Source organism: Pseudophryne corroboree, chromosome 7 (assembly GCF_028390025.1).
Source record: "Pseudophryne corroboree isolate aPseCor3 chromosome 7, aPseCor3.hap2, whole genome shotgun sequence".
Taxonomy (NCBI): domain Eukaryota; kingdom Metazoa; phylum Chordata; class Amphibia; order Anura; family Myobatrachidae; genus Pseudophryne; species Pseudophryne corroboree.
Genome location: NC_086450.1, coordinates 332,435,444 through 332,452,273, shown reverse-complemented (window position 1 = coordinate 332,452,273; position 16,830 = coordinate 332,435,444). Strand labels below are relative to the sequence as shown.

General features: G+C 48.2%; 1 protein-coding gene across 5 annotated transcripts in view; it reads left to right on the top strand.

Moving 5' to 3' along the window:
- Nucleotides 1-2,594: 2,594 nt before the first annotated feature.
- The window catches only part of SNX29 (sorting nexin 29), a 1,242,095-nt gene continuing 1,227,859 nt past the window's right edge, over nt 2,595-16,830 (top strand). For 2 of the 5 annotated variants that reach the window (XM_063934342.1, XM_063934343.1), the window contains exon 1: nt 2,600-2,740. In XM_063934342.1, the coding sequence (XP_063790412.1) occupies nt 2,734-2,740 (7 nt within the window). In that variant the 5' untranslated portion in view covers nt 2,600-2,733. Of the gene's footprint in view, nt 2,741-16,830 lie in introns of all 5 variants that reach the window. The other 3 variants (XM_063934345.1, XM_063934344.1, XM_063934341.1) reach the window with 3 other exon arrangements.

Here is a 16,830-nt window from a genome sequence, read left to right as displayed (position 1 = left end):
GCCCCTCGATCCGCCCATTTTGGAAAATGGTAGGAGCACTTGTTGCTCAAACATGCGGACATAATTTAGACCTTTCCCCTGAAACTGCTCTACTTCAAGCCCCCATACCAATGTTACCCAAAACCCAGGACAAGCTTGCTATGATACTTTGCATGGCGGCAAAATCTCTGATAGCTAATTGCTGGAAAGACCATAAACCTCCCTCCAAGACATTACTGATATCCAAGATCAATTATATAGCCAGTATGGAATATATTACAAGCCTAAGAAATAACACGGTAGCCCAGTTCCACAACATCTGGTCTCCTTGGTACCTCGCTCGGTCTTTATTGATGCCTGGACTGTGTTGATGCTGCTAATACTGCTAACTCTGCTAATACCTCTATCACCTATGTTACCTCCCCCTCTCCTATTGATAAGGGGAATTGTTCCCACCATCTGGCCTCCCTGTAGGTAATTTACCCAAGGATTTCCCTCAATTAAGCTATATACTCTAGCATCCTTCCTCCCTGCCCTTTCTTTTTCTCTTTTACTTTCACTCTTCACAGATTTACTCTCAGTTTTAGTATAAAATTTATACTATATCTATAAAATAAAACGAGACAGGTCAAGTACGAGCTTAGAAATTAGCAGGGAGCATATTATCAATATTATCAGTTGGACTATGATTTCATAGAATTGTTTTTATATTTCTAACTCGATATGTGAAATGGCTGTTTTCATGATCTATGCCCTAACCTGCACAAGTCTGTTCTTGTTAACCTTGTGATTACTGACCACTCTCAATAAAAACTCTAACTTAAAAAAAAAAAATAACCCACCAAAATCTAACTCTCTCTGCAAATGTTATATCTGCTACACCTGCAGTGCACATGGTTTTGCCCAACTGCTAAAAAATTTCCTGCTGCGATCAACTTGGAATTACCCCCTATGTGTGCTTACGATTTTGGCTTATGTGAGATGTAATTGACATGTGAGATGAACTAGATAGTACACCGATCTAGCAAGGATTGACTTGCCTGCACAGTCTATCTTTTCTTGCGATACCGACCTGGCGGGACCACGCATCGGGATCGAATCGGTATTGCAAGTGACATAACACCTTGCGATTTGCACTAACTTTTCTTGCAATTTTGACTAAATAGTCAAAATCGAAAGAAAAAATCTCACCGTGTGTACACATCATTAGAATTAAAATCTGCAAGGGCTGGTGTAAGTTTTGATGGTGTGACCAATGGTGGCATCTACAGAAGAACCAGGCGTTATTACAGAGTCTATACACAATGAAAGTGGGTGTCTCAGTCCTCACACATTCGGATGCACACTTGTACACAAGGGAAGTGCTTTGTAGTGGCATTTCCATAAAGGGCAGAACGAATATTTTAGTTGAATATTTATTTACTAATATTTATTATGTTTTCATGATCTGCACCTTGGCATTTGTTCAAAGCTTAATATTGGAAAAAGTAAATATGTTCAGGCATGTTTATGGGAAAGCAATTTAAAATTAAAAACAGTTGCATTTTATTAACAAACCATTGTTTGGGGGGAGGGGTTTGTATGCAATGATCAATAATATAACAGTGTATACTTAATATGAGTGTATACTTTATATACGCTAAGAAGGGAGGGTGTTTGAGTTGGTTGAAAGTATACGGTAGCTATGCCCTCTACTGTACTAGCCACACCCCAGAGTATAGACCAACACAACCTGTGTAGGCCAAACCCCTAAAACACTGGACACCTTCCCCCATATCAGTAGTCACACCCCTAACATGCTGGTCACAACTGCTGCAGAGTAGATACAGTACAAAAGGCCCTCCATATATTTCAGCTCCAGGCCCATGTGCACCTGAATTTGGCACTGGCTTTACTTGCAGGGCTGAAAATATCGCCACTAATTGAATTGACCCTTTATGTTGATTAGTCGTCTTATGTGGTTGATTCAATTAGCCGTGAACGAGACAATTTGCAGTTGTAACTGCGTGGAAATACAGACAATTGCACTGCAACTTGCCCTCTAGCGACCTGATCTCACCCTGGACAAGTGAATTTTTGTACACCGCACTGCTGGGCTACAAACAAAAATATTGAATTGACCCCTATGCGGCCAGGTAATTGTGAAAATGATCCAGCAAACCTATAACTTTTCTCATTCACAGCACTGTCATGACCATGTGACGTTCCCTGTACGGCTGTGAGCGCCTCTGGGTCCTGATGGGTACATTTCTCGCAGCTAATTGTTGCGGAAACACAGTAACCGCACGGGCGCCGCCCACAAAGACACTGCACACCTGGCCACAAGGGCGATTGGCTGAGCCGTTCCCAGGACAACCCGGGGCTTCCCTGACTGCTGTCACATGGCCGGCGTATCACGTGATACGCCCAACACCGTTTCAGTCTGTTATGGAACGTACCATTCACGTCAGGGGGCGTCGTGCTGTCTCATGTTCATAGTTTACAAGTTTATTTACGTATTTTCTTTCACTTTGACAGGGATACGGAGATCCTCTGAGTGCACGTTATTGTATTTGTGAAAACCAGTGTTTGAAATGTTGTTAATGTTAATCATTTAACAAGTTTGTGCCGAACACCCCTATTTGTAGTTGGACTGCTCTGACGGTGCTGTAGCCCTGTGCCTGTGTAGGGGATTTACTATCCGGGGCGGAGCTGCACAGTGAGGTCTCCTGTTACTGCTGTTTATTTACCTGCGAGTGCCAGGTGCCGGCGACAATGAGCGGTAAGTAGCAGGCTGTGGGCATAGCTGCGCGGGTTCCTGTCACCTGGGCATTGGTGCTGGTAAAACTAAGTCACTGTACAGCGGACAGGTGGTGCCAGGCTGGCTGTACCCTGTGTGCTGTCACTGGTCTCCACAGTCTGCTGTTTCCTGGACTCATGGCACTTGGGAAGTCAGCATCTAGAGAAGAATTTAGATGAAGGTGCCAGTGCTGACCCACCAGGCTTTCCTTAGGGCTCCACTGACTCCATTTGTGCCCAAACTCCTTTAATTCCAATTTTAGTTACCTTGTCTGAATTAATCGGAGCATGGTTACCATTTGTTTTCAGAGGAGGGAGCGCGGGGCGCTGCCACATAGAAGTGCGTCTGCCAGGTTGCAGAGAGGTGGGAAGTTCTGCAGCACTACCAATATGCCGAAGTGTGAACATCACATCAAAGTCCAACTGTGCAAAAACCATTTTTGTGAAATAAATTGTTACAATTTTCTACTGAAATGCAGGTTGGGTTAGCCCTATTTATGGTTTAAAATGACATTACTCATGTAAGGGTGTATTTATAAAATAGTGATTGTATCCAAGTTTTTAATACATTGCTTGGAAGGTATCTGGAATTGTGCTTCTCTTTTGATATATGCATTATGGACCTGAAGACCTGAAGCTATGAACTGGAGCAACACTGAAGTCCTATTACAGTGTGGAAATTGTGGGGTTCCCTTCATGGAGCCTCACATTGTCTTGTTGCTGCACAGATCCGCAATCAAGGAGAATAGTGCTCCTAAGTCATATTTCATTAGGTGTGCCTTCTCCCCCACTATGGTGGCCAATCCCGGGATCGGGATCCAGGGATTTAGGCCCAAAAATGGCCGGGATTCAATCCTGGGATTGGAAGCTCCAATCCCGGGGATTGAGGGATCAGCATTGAGAGCGCCCACAGGACGCTCAGACGCTGCCCGGCTTCCTCTTTCTGGGTCCCCAGCGCAGCGTGAGAGGTCTCGCTGCGTGTCAGTGGCTCCCAGCAGCGATCAACGGATGTTCCCCTTCCGCCCACCCTCGGTATATGGTAAATTATATGTGCAGGGTGGGGCGAGGGGGCGGCCACCTAGATAAAAGCCAATCCCGGGTATCCCGGTAATCCCGGGATTGGCCATTTTTCAATCCCGATACCCTGGATTGAAAAAATGGCCCGGGATTGGCTTCCCTATCCCCCACCCAACCCTTCTCTTTGGCGTGTGCAAACTGCTTTCTCGTCTAGTGTGTATGGGGCTTTTATTCACCAAAGCAGAAGATACTCCTCATGATAGACACAGGCCTATTTGTTCCTGTAGATCTGTATGAGCCGCAATTGCGTAAACACGCCTGTACTGTACCCAACCAACTTTAAACTGCCTATTCCGACTATCACTGTGCAGGTAGGTGTAAATGTCACGCCATGAGCCCTAAAAATATTTCTCTGATGTCCTAGTGGATGCTGGGACTCCGTCAGGACCATGGGGATTAGCGGCTCCGCAGGAGACAGGGCACAAAAATAAAGCTTTAGGATCAGGTGGTGTGCACTGGCTCCTCCCCCTATGACCCTCCTCCAAGCCTCAGTTAGGTTTTTGTGCCCGTCCGAGCAGGGTGCAATCTAGGTGGCTCTCCTAAAGAGCTGCTTAGAAAAAGTTATTAGGTTTTTTATTTTCAGTGAGACCTGCTGGCAACAGGCTCACTGCTACGAGGGACTTAGGGGAGAGAAGTGAACTCACCTGCGTGCAGGATGGATTGGCTTCTTAGGCTACTGGACACCATTAGCTCCAGAGGGATCGAACACAGGCCCAGCCATGGAGTCCGGTCCCGGAGCCGCGCCGCCGACCCCCTTGCAGATGCCGAAAAGTGAAGAGGTCCAGAAACCGGCGGCAGAAGACTTTTCAGTCTTCATAAGGTAGCGCACAGCACTGCAGCTGTGCGCCATTGTTGTCACACACTTCACACCAGCGGTCACGGAGGGTGCAGGGCGCTGGGGGGGGCGCCCTGGGCAGCAATGATAATACCTTATTCTGGCTAAAAAATACATCACATATAGTCCCTGGGGCTATATGGATGTATTTAACCCCTGCCAGGTCTCAGAAAAACGGGAGAAGAAGCCCGCCGAAAAGGGGGCGGGGCCTATTCTCCTCAGCACACAGCGCCATTTTCCCTCACAGAAATGCTGGTGGGAAGGCTCCCAAGCTCTCCCCTGCACTGCACTACAGAAACAGGGTTAAAACAGAGAGGGGGGGCACTTATTTGGCGATATGATTATATATATTAAGATGCTATAAGGGAAAAACACTTATATGAAGGTTGTCCCTGTATAATTATAGCGTTTTGGTGTGTGCTGGCAAACTCTCCCTCTGTCTCCCCAAAGGGCTAGTGGGGTCCTGTCCTCTATCAGAGCATTCCCTGTGTGTGTGCTGTGTGTCGACATGTATGAGGACGATGTTGGTGAGGAGGCGGAGCAATTGCCTGTAATGGTGATGTCACTCTCTACTGAGTCGACACCGGAATGGATGGCTTATTTAAGGAATTACGTGATAATGTCAACACGCTGCAAGGTCGGTTGACGACATGAGACGGCCGGCAAACAAAATAGTACCTGTCCAGGCATCTCAAACACCGTCAGGGGCATTAAAACGCCCATTTTACCTCAGTCGGTCGACACAGACACGGACACTGACTCCAGTGTCGACGGTGAAGAAACAAACGTATTTTCCTTTAGGGCCACACGTTAATTGTTAAGGGCAATGAAGGAGGTGTTACATATTTCTGATACTACAAGTATCACAAAAAAGGGTATTATGTGGGGTGTGAAAAAACTACCTATAGTTTTTCCTGAATCAGATAAATTAAACGAAGTGTGTGATGATGCGTGGGTTTCCCCCGATAGAAAATTATTGGCGGTATACCCTTTCCCGCCAGAAGTTAGGGCGCGTTGGGAAACACCCCTCAGGGTGGATAAGGCGCTCACACGCTTATCAAAACAAGTGGCGGTACCGTCTCCAGATAGGGCCGCCCTCAAGGAGCCAGCTGATAGGAGGCTGGAAAATATCCTAAAAAGTATATACACACATACTGGTGTTATACTGCGAACAGCGATCGCCTCAGCCTGGATGTGCAGCGCTGGGGTGGCTTGGTCGGATTCCCTGACTGAAAATATTGATACCCTTGACAGGGACAGTATTTTATTTACTATAGAGCATTTATAGGATGCATTTCTATATATGCGAGATGCACAGAGGGATATTTGCACTCTGGCATCAAGAGTAAGTGCGATGTCCATATCTGCCAGAAGATGTTTATGGACACGACAGTGGTCAGGTGATGCAGATTCCAAACGGCACATGGGAGTATTGCCGTATAAAGGAGAGGAGTTATTTGGGGTCGGTCCATCGGACCTGGTGGCCACGGCAACAGCTGGAAAATCCACCTTTTTTACCCCAAGTTACATCTCAGCAGAAAAAGACACTGTCTTTTCAGCCTCAGTCCTTTCGTCCCCATAAGGGCAAGCGGGCAAAAGGCCAGTCATATCTGCCCAGGGATAGAGGAAAGGGAAGAAGACTGCAGCAGGCAGCCCATTCCCAGGAACAGAAGCCCTTCACCGCTTCTGCCAAGCCCTCAGCATGACGCTGGGGCCGTACAGGACCCCTGGATCCTACAAGTAGTATCCCAGGGGTACTGATTGGAAATTCGAGACGTCTCCCCCTCGCAGGCTCCTGATGTCTGCTTTACCAACGTCTTCCTCCGACAGGAAGGCAGTATTGGAAACAATTCACAAGCTGTATTCCCAGCAGGTGATAATCAAAGTACCCCTCCTACAACAAGGAAAGGGGTATTATTCCACACTATATTGTGGTACTGAAGCCAGACGGCTCGGTGAGACCTATTCTAAATCTTTGAACACTTACATACAAAGGTTCAAATCAAGATGGAGTCACTCAGAGCAGTGATAGCGAACTAGGAAGAAGGGGACTATATGGTGTCCCTGGACATCAGGGATGCTTACATCCATGTCCAAAATTGCCTTTCTCACCAAGGGTACCTCAGGTTCGTGGTACGGAACTGTCACTATCAGTTTCAGACGCTGCCGTTTGGATTGTCCACGGCACCCCGGGTCTTTACCAAAGTAATGGCTGGAAAAGAAAAGGCGTCTTAAATATCCCTTACTTGGACGATCTCCTGATAAGGGCAAGGTCCAGAGAACAGTTGGAAGTCGAAGTAGCACTATCTCAAGTAGTTCTACGACAGCACGGGTGGATTCTAAATATTATAAAATCACAGCCTTTGCCGACGACACGTCTGCTGTTCCTAGGGATGATTCTGGACACAGTCCAGAAAAAGGTGTTTCTCCCGGAGGAGAAAGCCAGGGAGTTATCCGAGCTAGTCAGGAACCTCCTAAAACCAGGAAAAGTGTCAGTGCATCATTGCACAAGAGTCCTGGGAAAAATGGTGGCTTATTACGAAGCGATTCCATTCGGCAGATTCCACGCAAGAACTTTTCAGTGGGATCTGCTGGACAAATGGTCTGGATTGCATCTTCAGATGCATCAGCGGATAACCCTATCTCCAAGAACAAGGGTATCTCTCCTGTGGTGGTTACAGAGTGCTCATCTTCTAGAGGGCCGCAGATTCGGCATTCAGGATTGGATGCTGGTGACCACGGAGGCCAGCCTGAGAGGCTGGGGAGCAGTCACACAGGGAAAAAATTTCTAGGGAGTGTGATCAAGTCTGGAGACTTTTCTCCACATAAAACTGGAGCTAAGGGCAATTTACAATGCTCTAAGCTTAGCAAGACCTCTGCTTCAAGGTCAGCCGGTATTGATCCAGTGGGACAACATCACGGCAGTCGCCCACGTAAGCAGACAGGGCGGCACAAGAAGCAGGAGGCCAATGGCAGAAACTGCAAGGATTTTTCGCTGGGCGGAAAATCATGTGATAGCACTGTCAGCAGTGTTCATTCCGGGAATGGACAACTGGGAAGCAGACTTCCTCAGCAGAAAAAACTGGACGGGTATTGCGCCAGGTCAAGAGACCCTCAGGCAATAGCTGTGGACGCTCTGGTAACACCATGGATGTACCAGTCAGTGTAGGTGTTTCCTCCTCTGCCTCTCATACCAAAAGTACTGAGAATTATACGGCAAAAGGGAGTAAGAACGATACTCGTGGCTCCGGATTGGCCAAGAAGAACTTGGTACCCGGAACTTCAGGAGATGCTCACGGAAGATCCGTGGCCTCTACCCCTAAGACGGGACCTGCTTCAGCAGGGACCGGGTCTATTCCAAGACTTACCGCGGCTATTTTTAACGGCATGGCGGTTGAACGCCGAATTCTAAGGGAAAAAGGCATTCCGGAAGAGGTCATCCCTACGCTGGTAAAAGCCAGGAAGGAGGTGACTGCACAACATTATCACCGCATTTGGAGAAAATATGTTGCGTGGTGTGAGGCCAGGAAGGCCACCACGGAGGAATTTCAACTGGGTCGATTCCTACATTTCCTGCAAACAGGATTGTCTATGGGACTCAAATTGGGGTCAAATTTCGGCCCTGTCGATTTTCTTCCAGAAAAAATTGGCTTCAGTTCCTGAAGTCCAGACTTTTGTAAAAGGAGTACTACATATACAGCCCCCGGTTGTGCACCCAGTGGCTCCGTGGGACCTTAATGTAGTTTCGGATTTTCTCAAATCCCATTGGTTTGAGCCACTCAAATCGGTGGATTTGAAATATCTTACATGGAAAGTAACCATGCTACTGGCCCTGGTTTCAGCCAGGAGAGTATCAGAATTGGCGGCTTTATCGTATAAAAGCCCATATCTGATTTTCCATTCGGACAGGGCAGAACTGCGGACGCGTCCTCAGTTTCTGCCTAAGGTGGTGTCAGCGTTTCACCTGAACCAACCTATTGTGGTGCCTGGGGCTACTAGCGATTTGGAGGATTCCAAGTTGCTGGACGTTGTCAGGGCATTGAAAATATATATTTCAAGGACGGCCGGAGTCAGAAAATCTGACTCGCTGTTTATACTGTATGCACCCAACAAGCTGGGTGCTCCTGCTTCTAAGCAGACGATTGCTCGTTGGATTTGTAGCACAATTCAACTTGCACATTCTGTGGCAGGCCTGCCACAGCCTAAATCTGTCAAGGCCCATTCCACAAGGAAGGTGGGCTCATCCTGGGCGGCTGCCCGAGGGGTCTCGGCATTACAACTCTGCCGAGCAGCTACGTGGTCGGGGGAGAACACGTTTGTAAAATTCTACAAATTTGATACCCTGGCTAAAGAGGACCTTGAGTTCTCTCATTCGGTGCTGCAGAGTCATCCGCACTCTCCCGCCCGGTTGGGAGCTTTGGCATAATCCCCATGGTCCTGACGGAGTCCCAGCATCCACTAGGACGTCAGAGAAAATAAGATTTTACTTACCGATAAATCTATTTCTCGTAGTCCGTAGTGGATGCTGGGCGCCCATCCCAAGTGCGGATTGGCTGCAATACTTGTACATAGTTATTGTTACAAAAAAATCGGGTTGTTATTGTTGTGAGCCGTCTGTTCAGAGGCTCCTACGTTTTGTCATACTGTTAACTGGGTTCAGATCACAGGTTGTACAGTGTGATTGGTGTGGCTGGTATGAGTCTTACCCGGGATTCAAAATCCTTCCTTATTGTGTACGCTCGTCCGGGCACAGTATCCTACCTGAGGCTTGGAGGAGGGTCATAGGGGGAGGAGCCAGTGCACACCACCTGATCCTAAAGCTTTATTTTTGTGCCCTGTCTCCTGCGGAGCCGCTAATCCCCATGGTCCTGACGGAGTCCCAGCATCCACTACGGACTACGAGAAATAGATTTATCGGTAAGTAAAATCTTATTTTTTTATAGCACTGTTGATGGGAACATAGGGCCTAATTCAAGGTTGATTGCAAAGCAAAATCTTCCTCTAAAAGGCAAAACCATGTGCACTGCAGGGGGGCAGATATAACATGTGCAGAGAGCAGTAGCGGTTCTTGCCACAGGCAAGCAGGATTTTTGCACGGGCGCCCCTGTCCCCAGGACGCCGCCAGTTCAAGAGCCACTACTGATCCCCGCTAACCTCTCCTCGGCTGCAGCAGGCGCCGTGGCCTGTGTGGGTGCCCGCTGCTGCCGGCTTCACTGACAGACACTAGAGGTCATAATTGACCTCTAGTGTCAGTGCGGCGCTGCTGTGGGAGAGACGTCATGACGTCTCTCCCATAGAGAGGAGCCGGCGGCTGCAGACGGAGGGCAGCACAGCAGCGGTCCGGAAGCAGGAATGGGGCTGGTAAGTATTGTGTAGTTGTTTTAAAAATGTTTTTTTTTTTTTATTGTGTTTGTAAGCGGCGCTACAGGGGGCACAAGTACAGGGGGATAACTGTGGCCACGTCCAGGGGCCCACAGGAAACTTTCGCCCTGGGCGCCACAAGGTCTAGAACCGGCCCTGGCAGAGAGAGTTAGATTTGGGTGGGTTATACAGTATTGTTTCTGTGCAGGGTAAATACTAGCTGCTTTATTTAAACACTGCAATTTAGATTTTAGTTTGAACACACCACACTCTAATCTAACTCTCTCTGCACATGTTACATCTGTCCCACCTGCTCTGCAAATGCTTTTGCCCATTACAGGAAGATTTTGCTTTTGCGATCAACCTTGAAATAGGCCCATAGTATTAAATCATTGTGACATCGGTGGTCATTCCGAGTTGTTCGCTCGCTAGCTGCTTTTAGCAGCATTGCACACGCTAGGCCGCCGCCCTCTGGGAGTGTATCTTAGCTTAGCAGAATAGCGAACGAAAGATTAGCAGAATTGCTACTAAATATTTTCTTGCAGTTTCTGAGTAGCTCCAGACCTACTTCTAGATTGTGATCAGCTCAGTCCGCTTAGTTCCTGGTTTGACGTCACAAACACGCCCTGCCTTCGGCCAGCCACTCCCCCGTTTCTCCAGACACTCACGCGTTTTTCCCTGACACGCCTGCGTTTTTTAGCACACTCCTGGAAAACGCTCATTTACCACCCAGAAACGCCCCTTTCCTGTCAATCACTCACCGATCAGCAGTGCGACTGAAAAGCGCCGCAAAGACAACAGCAAAACTGCTAAGTTTTCATTTAAATAACTAAGAGCATGCGCGCTGTGTAGCATGCGCATTTAGCAACAAATCGCAGCATAGCGAAAATCGGCAAAGAGCGAACAACTCGGAATGACCACCATCATGTAGCTACTTTACACAATTGCATGCAGTTTTACACAGAAGTGCATGGATTTGTATAGTAACATGGTGATGTCTGCAGAGGTGCAAACAGTTAATGGGAAGAGCTTGTGCATCGAGCATGTTTTTTGCCAAGTGTAGATTAGGCACAAGACTGTACCTAGCGTTGTGCATTAAACTATTTTCCAATAAATACCTGTAGAATAGATGATGCATTTCCAGATACATTATACTTTGTGGCAAGGAGAATTGACCTATCCTCCCTGAAAAGGACTTCTTCTCATCTTCTGAAGTCCTGTAGGCCGCATTTGTATTTGTAATGAAACACACTTTGCACCTTTCCAGTTGTAGGAAATCACATTATTTGGTGCGCATTAACCACTGTAATAATAACAAGCAACAGTGACTTTTGTAATTCAGACAGCCCTGTTCTGATGTTCCTTAATTAATAAACTTGGTGATCCTAAAGTAGTAGTTATGTGGACATTGATGTAATGCTTTGTAGTGTTTGTTTCCACCACAGCATTTTCTGCCAGCTAAGAAATCTAAGCACAAATTGTTTTTTTTGCAGGGAGTTTTTCCAAAGATCAAAGCATGCTTGCTAACTTTTTTGACCTACTTTCCTTGGAGATCGTGGAGGGAGGTTTAGGGGTTTATTCAATCAGTGCCGGTATTTCCGACAGTCCAGAAATACCGGCACTTTCCGACAGGAATAGGTCGAATTTCCATTCAACCTATTCAACCGTCACTTGTCGAAAACCACGTGGATCGGCGATTTACTTGCTGATCCACGTGTTTCTGTCAGAAGCACGGCTGTTTCCAACAGTTTAAGGGTAATGCAGATTCGACTTGTTAACAAGTGGAATCTGCATTGTCGGAATGCTGGCCGTTTGCGGCCAACATTGAATACTGAACTGTCGGATCCAACATGAATTGAATACACCCCTTAAAGAGCAAGTGTGGAGTGCATGACAGTGCAATCTGAATTGTCACGGATCTGCCCTACAATGTGCATTCTTGACTGTATGTGATTTGAAGTGAAGCTATGTAGTAGTCTATGGGCCTAATTCAGATCTGTTTGCTCGCTAGCGTTTTTCACTGCGCAGTGATCAGGTAACTACTGCGCATGCATATGCACCGCAATGCGCAGGCACGCCGTACGGTTACAGTGCAGATCGTTGTTGGGCACCGGTTCTAGTGAAGAAACCATTCGCACAGCCGTTCGCAAGGAGATTGACAGGAAGAGGGCACTTGTGGGTGGCAACTGACCGTTTTTTGGGAGTGGTTGGAAAAACGCGTGTCAAAGCGTTTGCAGGGCGGGTGTCTAATGTCAATTCCGGGCTCGAATAGGTTGAAGTGATCGTAGCGGCTGAGTAAGATCAGAGCTACTCAGAAACTGCAAAAGCTATTTTTGTACAGGGCGGCTGCACACGCGTTCGCACACTTGCAAAGCTAAAATACAGTTAATATTCTTTATCTGCACTAGGAAACAATCAGCAATTAGCTATTATTTGTCTAGTGCAAATTGGATAAGGGAGGCAAATATCTTATACTTTGGAACAGAGGCGGATTTACCACAAGGCAACCAAAGCAGCTGCTTATGGCCCTGTGGGTCTCAGTGGGCCCACCAATAAGGCTGTATGGAGGGAATTTCCGGCACACGGCGACCGCCGTCAAAAATGCTGGAGCACTGGGCTGGCTGAATACTCCCATAATGGGGTATAGGGACCTGCTACATTCAGTGAGGGGAGCACAGATCTAAAATGCGGTAACTGAGTGTTGTAATAATAGAAGTTAGAGATGAGGGGACATGGTACAATCGGTGAAGGGGGAAAGTAATATATTGTAATAGAATTTCTCTGACGTCCTAAGTGGATGCTGGGACTCCGTAAGGACCATGGGGAATAGCGGCTCCGCAGGAGACTGGGCACAACTATAAAGAAAGCTTTAGGTCTAACTGGTGTGCACTGGCTCCTCCCACTATGACCCTCCTCCAGACTTCAGTTAGAATCTTGTGCCCGGCTGAGCTGGATGCACACTAGGGGCTCTCCTGAGCTCCTAGAAAGAAAGTATATTTAGGTTTTTTATTTTACAGTGAGATCTGCTGGCAACAGACTCACTGCAGCGAGGGACTAAGGGGAGAAGAAGCGAACCTACCTAACAGGTGGTAGTTTGGGCTTCTTAGGCTACTGGACACCATTAGCTCCAGAGGGATCGACCGCAGGACCCGACCTTGGTGTTCGTTCCCGGAGCCGCGCCGCCGTCCCCCTTACAGAGCCAGAAGCAAGAAGAGGTCCTGAAAATCGGCGGCAGAAGACTTCGGTCTTCACCAAGGTAGCGCACAGCACTGCAGCTGTGCGCCATTGCTCCTCATGTACACCTCACACTCCGGTGACTGATGGGTGCAGGGCGCTGGGGGGGGGCGCCCTGAGGGCAATATATGACACCTTGGCTGGCAAATTTACATCATATATAGTCCTAGAGGATATATAGATGTAAAAATACCCCTGCCAGTATTCCAGAAAAAGCGGGAGAAGTCCGTCGGAAAAGGGGCGGCGCCATTTTTCCCTATAAAAAGCAGCTATAAGGGAAAACACTCATTTATAGTGGGATCCCTGTGTTATATAGCGCTCTGGTGTGTGCTGGCATACTCTCTCTCTCTGTCTCCCCAAAGGGCTTTGTGGGGTCCTGTCCTCTGTCAAAGCATTCCCTGTGTGTTTGCGATGTGTCGGTACGGCTGTGTCGACATGTTTGATGAGGAGGCTTATGTGGAGGCGGAGCAGATGCCTGTAAATGTGATGTCACCCCCTGCGGGGTCGACACCTGAGTGGATGGTGCTGTGGAAGGAATTACGCGACAGTGTCGACTCCTTGCATAAAAGGTTTGACGACATACCTAATGTGGGACAGCCGGCTTCTCAGCCTGTGCCTGCCCAGGCGTCTCAAAAGCCATCAGGGGCTCTAATACGCCCGCTACCTCAGATGGCAGACACAGATGTCGACACGGATACTGACTCCAGTGTCGACGACGATGAGACTAATGTAACTTCCAGTAGGGCCACACGTTACATGATTGAGGCAATGAAAAATGTGTTGCACATTTCTGATGTTACCCCCGGTACCACAAAAAAGGGTATTATGTTTGGAGAGAAAAAACTACCAGTAGCTTTTCCTCCATCTGAGGAGTTAAATTAAGTGTGTGAAGAAGCATGGGCTTCCCCTGATAAAAAGCTGGTAATTTCTAAGAGGTTACTAATGGCGTACCCTTTCCCGCCAGAGGATAGGTCACGTTGGGAAACATCCCCTAGAGTGGATAAAGCGCTCACACGCTTGTCAAAGAAGATGGCACTACCGTCTCCGGATACGGCCGCCCTGAAGGAATCTGCTGATAGAAAGCAGGAGGCAATCCTGAAATCTATATATATATATACACACACAGGTGTTATACTGAGACCAGCTATTGCTTCAGCATGGATGTGCAGTGCTGCAGCTGCATGGTCAGATTCCCTGTCAGAAAATATAGATACCCTAGACAGGGACACTATATTGCTAACCGTAGAGCATATAAAAGACGCACTTTTATACATGAGGGATGCACAGAGGGATATTTGCCGGCTGGCATCCAAAATTAGTGCAATGTCCATTTCTGCCAGGAGAGGGTTATGGACTCGGCAGTGGACAGGAGATGCAGATTCCAAACGACACATGGAAGTTCTGCCGTATAAGGGTGAGGAGTTGTTCGGGGATTGTCTCTCGGACCTCGTTTCCACAGCAACAGCTGGGAAGTCTACATTTTTACCCCATGTTCCCTCACAGCCAAAGAAAGCACCGTATTATCAGGTACAGACCTTTCGGCCCAATAGGGGCAAGCGGGTTAAAGGCGCGTCCTTTCTGCCCAGAGGCAGAGGTAGGGGAAAAAAGCTGCAGCATACAGCCAGTTCCCAGGAGCAAAAGTCCTCCCCCGCTTCCTCTAAGTCCACAGCATGACGCTGGGGCTCCACAGGCGGAGCCAGGTACGGTGGGGGCCCGTCTCAAATATTTCAGCAATCAGTGGGCTCGCTCACGGGTGGAACCCTGGATTTTCAGATAGTATCTCGGGTACAAGCTGGAATTCGAGACGTCTCCCCCCCCGCCGTTTCCTCAAATCTGCCTTGCCAACCACTCCCTCAGGCAGGGAGGCAGTGTTACAGGCAATTCACAAGCTGTATTCACAACAGGTGATAGTAAAGGTACCCCTACTTCAACAAGGACGGGGTGACTATTCCACAATGTTTGTGGTACCGAAACCGGACGGTTAGGTGAGACCCATTTTAAATTTGAAATCCTTGAACACATATATAAAAAAATTCAAGTTCAAGATGGAATCGCTCAGGGCGGTTATTGCAAGCCTGGACGAGGGGGATTACATGGTATCACTGGACATCAAGGATGCTAACCTGCATGTCCCCATTTACCATCCTCACCAGGAGTACCTCAGATTTGTGGTACAGGATTGTTATTACCAATTCCAGACGTTGCCGTTCGGTCTATCCACGGCTCCGAGGGGCTTTATCAAGGTAATGGCCGAAATGATGATACTCCTTCGAAAGAAGGGAGTTTTAATTATCCCGTACTTGGACGATCTCCTGATAAAGGCGAGGTCCAGAGAGCTGTTGTTGGTCGGGGTAGCACTATCTCGGGAGGTGCTACAACAGCACGGCTGGATTCTAAACATTCCAAAGTCGCAGCTGGTCCCTACGACACGTCTACTGTTCCTGGGGATGGTTCTGGACACAGAACAGAAAAAAGTGTTTCTCCCGGAGGAGAAGGCCAAGGAGCTGTCATCTCTAGTCAGAGGCCTCCTAAAACCAAAATAGGTGTCGGTGCATCACTGCACGCGGATCCTGGGAAAGATGGTAGCTTCCTACGAAGCAATTCCATTCGGCAGGTTCCATGCAAGAACCTTTCAGTGGGACCTGTTGGACAAGTGGTCCGGATCGCATCTTCAGATGCATCGGCTGATAACCCTGTCTCCAAGGACAAGGGTGTCTCTGCTGTGGTGGCTGCAGAGTGCTCATCTTCAGGAGGGCCGCAGATTCAGCATACAGGACTGGGTCCTGGTGACCACGGATGCCAGCCTTCGAGGCTGGGGGGCAGTCACACAGGGAAGAAACTTCCAAGGACTATGGTCAAGTCAGGAGACATCCCTGCACATAAATATTCTGGAACTAAGGGCCATTTACAATGCCCTAAGTCAGGCAAAACCCCTGCTTCAAAACCAGCCGGTACTGATCCAGTCAGACAACATCACGGCGGTCGCCCATGTAAACCGACAGGGCGGCACGAGAGGCAGGATGGCGATGGCAGAAGCCACAAGGATTCTCCGATGGGCGGAAAATCACGTGTTAGCACTGTCAGCAGTGTTCATTCCGGGAGTGGACAACTGGGAAGCAGACTTCCTCAGCAGGCACGACCTCCACCCGGGAGAGTGGGGACTTCATCCAGAAGTCTTCCAACTGATTGTAAACCGTTGGGAAAGGCCACAGGTGGACATGATGGCGTCCCGCCTAAACAAAAAGTTAGAAAAGTATTGCGCCAGGTCAAGAGACCCGCAGGCGATAGCTGTGGACGCTCTAGTGACACCGTGGGTGTACCGGTCGGTTTATGTGTTCCCTCCTCTTCCTCTCATACCAAAGGTACTGAGGATAATACGGAGAAGAGGAGTAAGAACTATACTCATTGTTCCGGATTGGCCAAGTAGAGCTTGGTACCCGGAACTTCAAGAAATGGTCTCAGAGGACCTATGGCCTCTACCGCTCAGACAAGACCTGCTGCAGCAGGGGCCCTGTCTGTTCCAAGACTTACCGCGGCTGCGTTTGACGGCATGGCGGTTGAACACC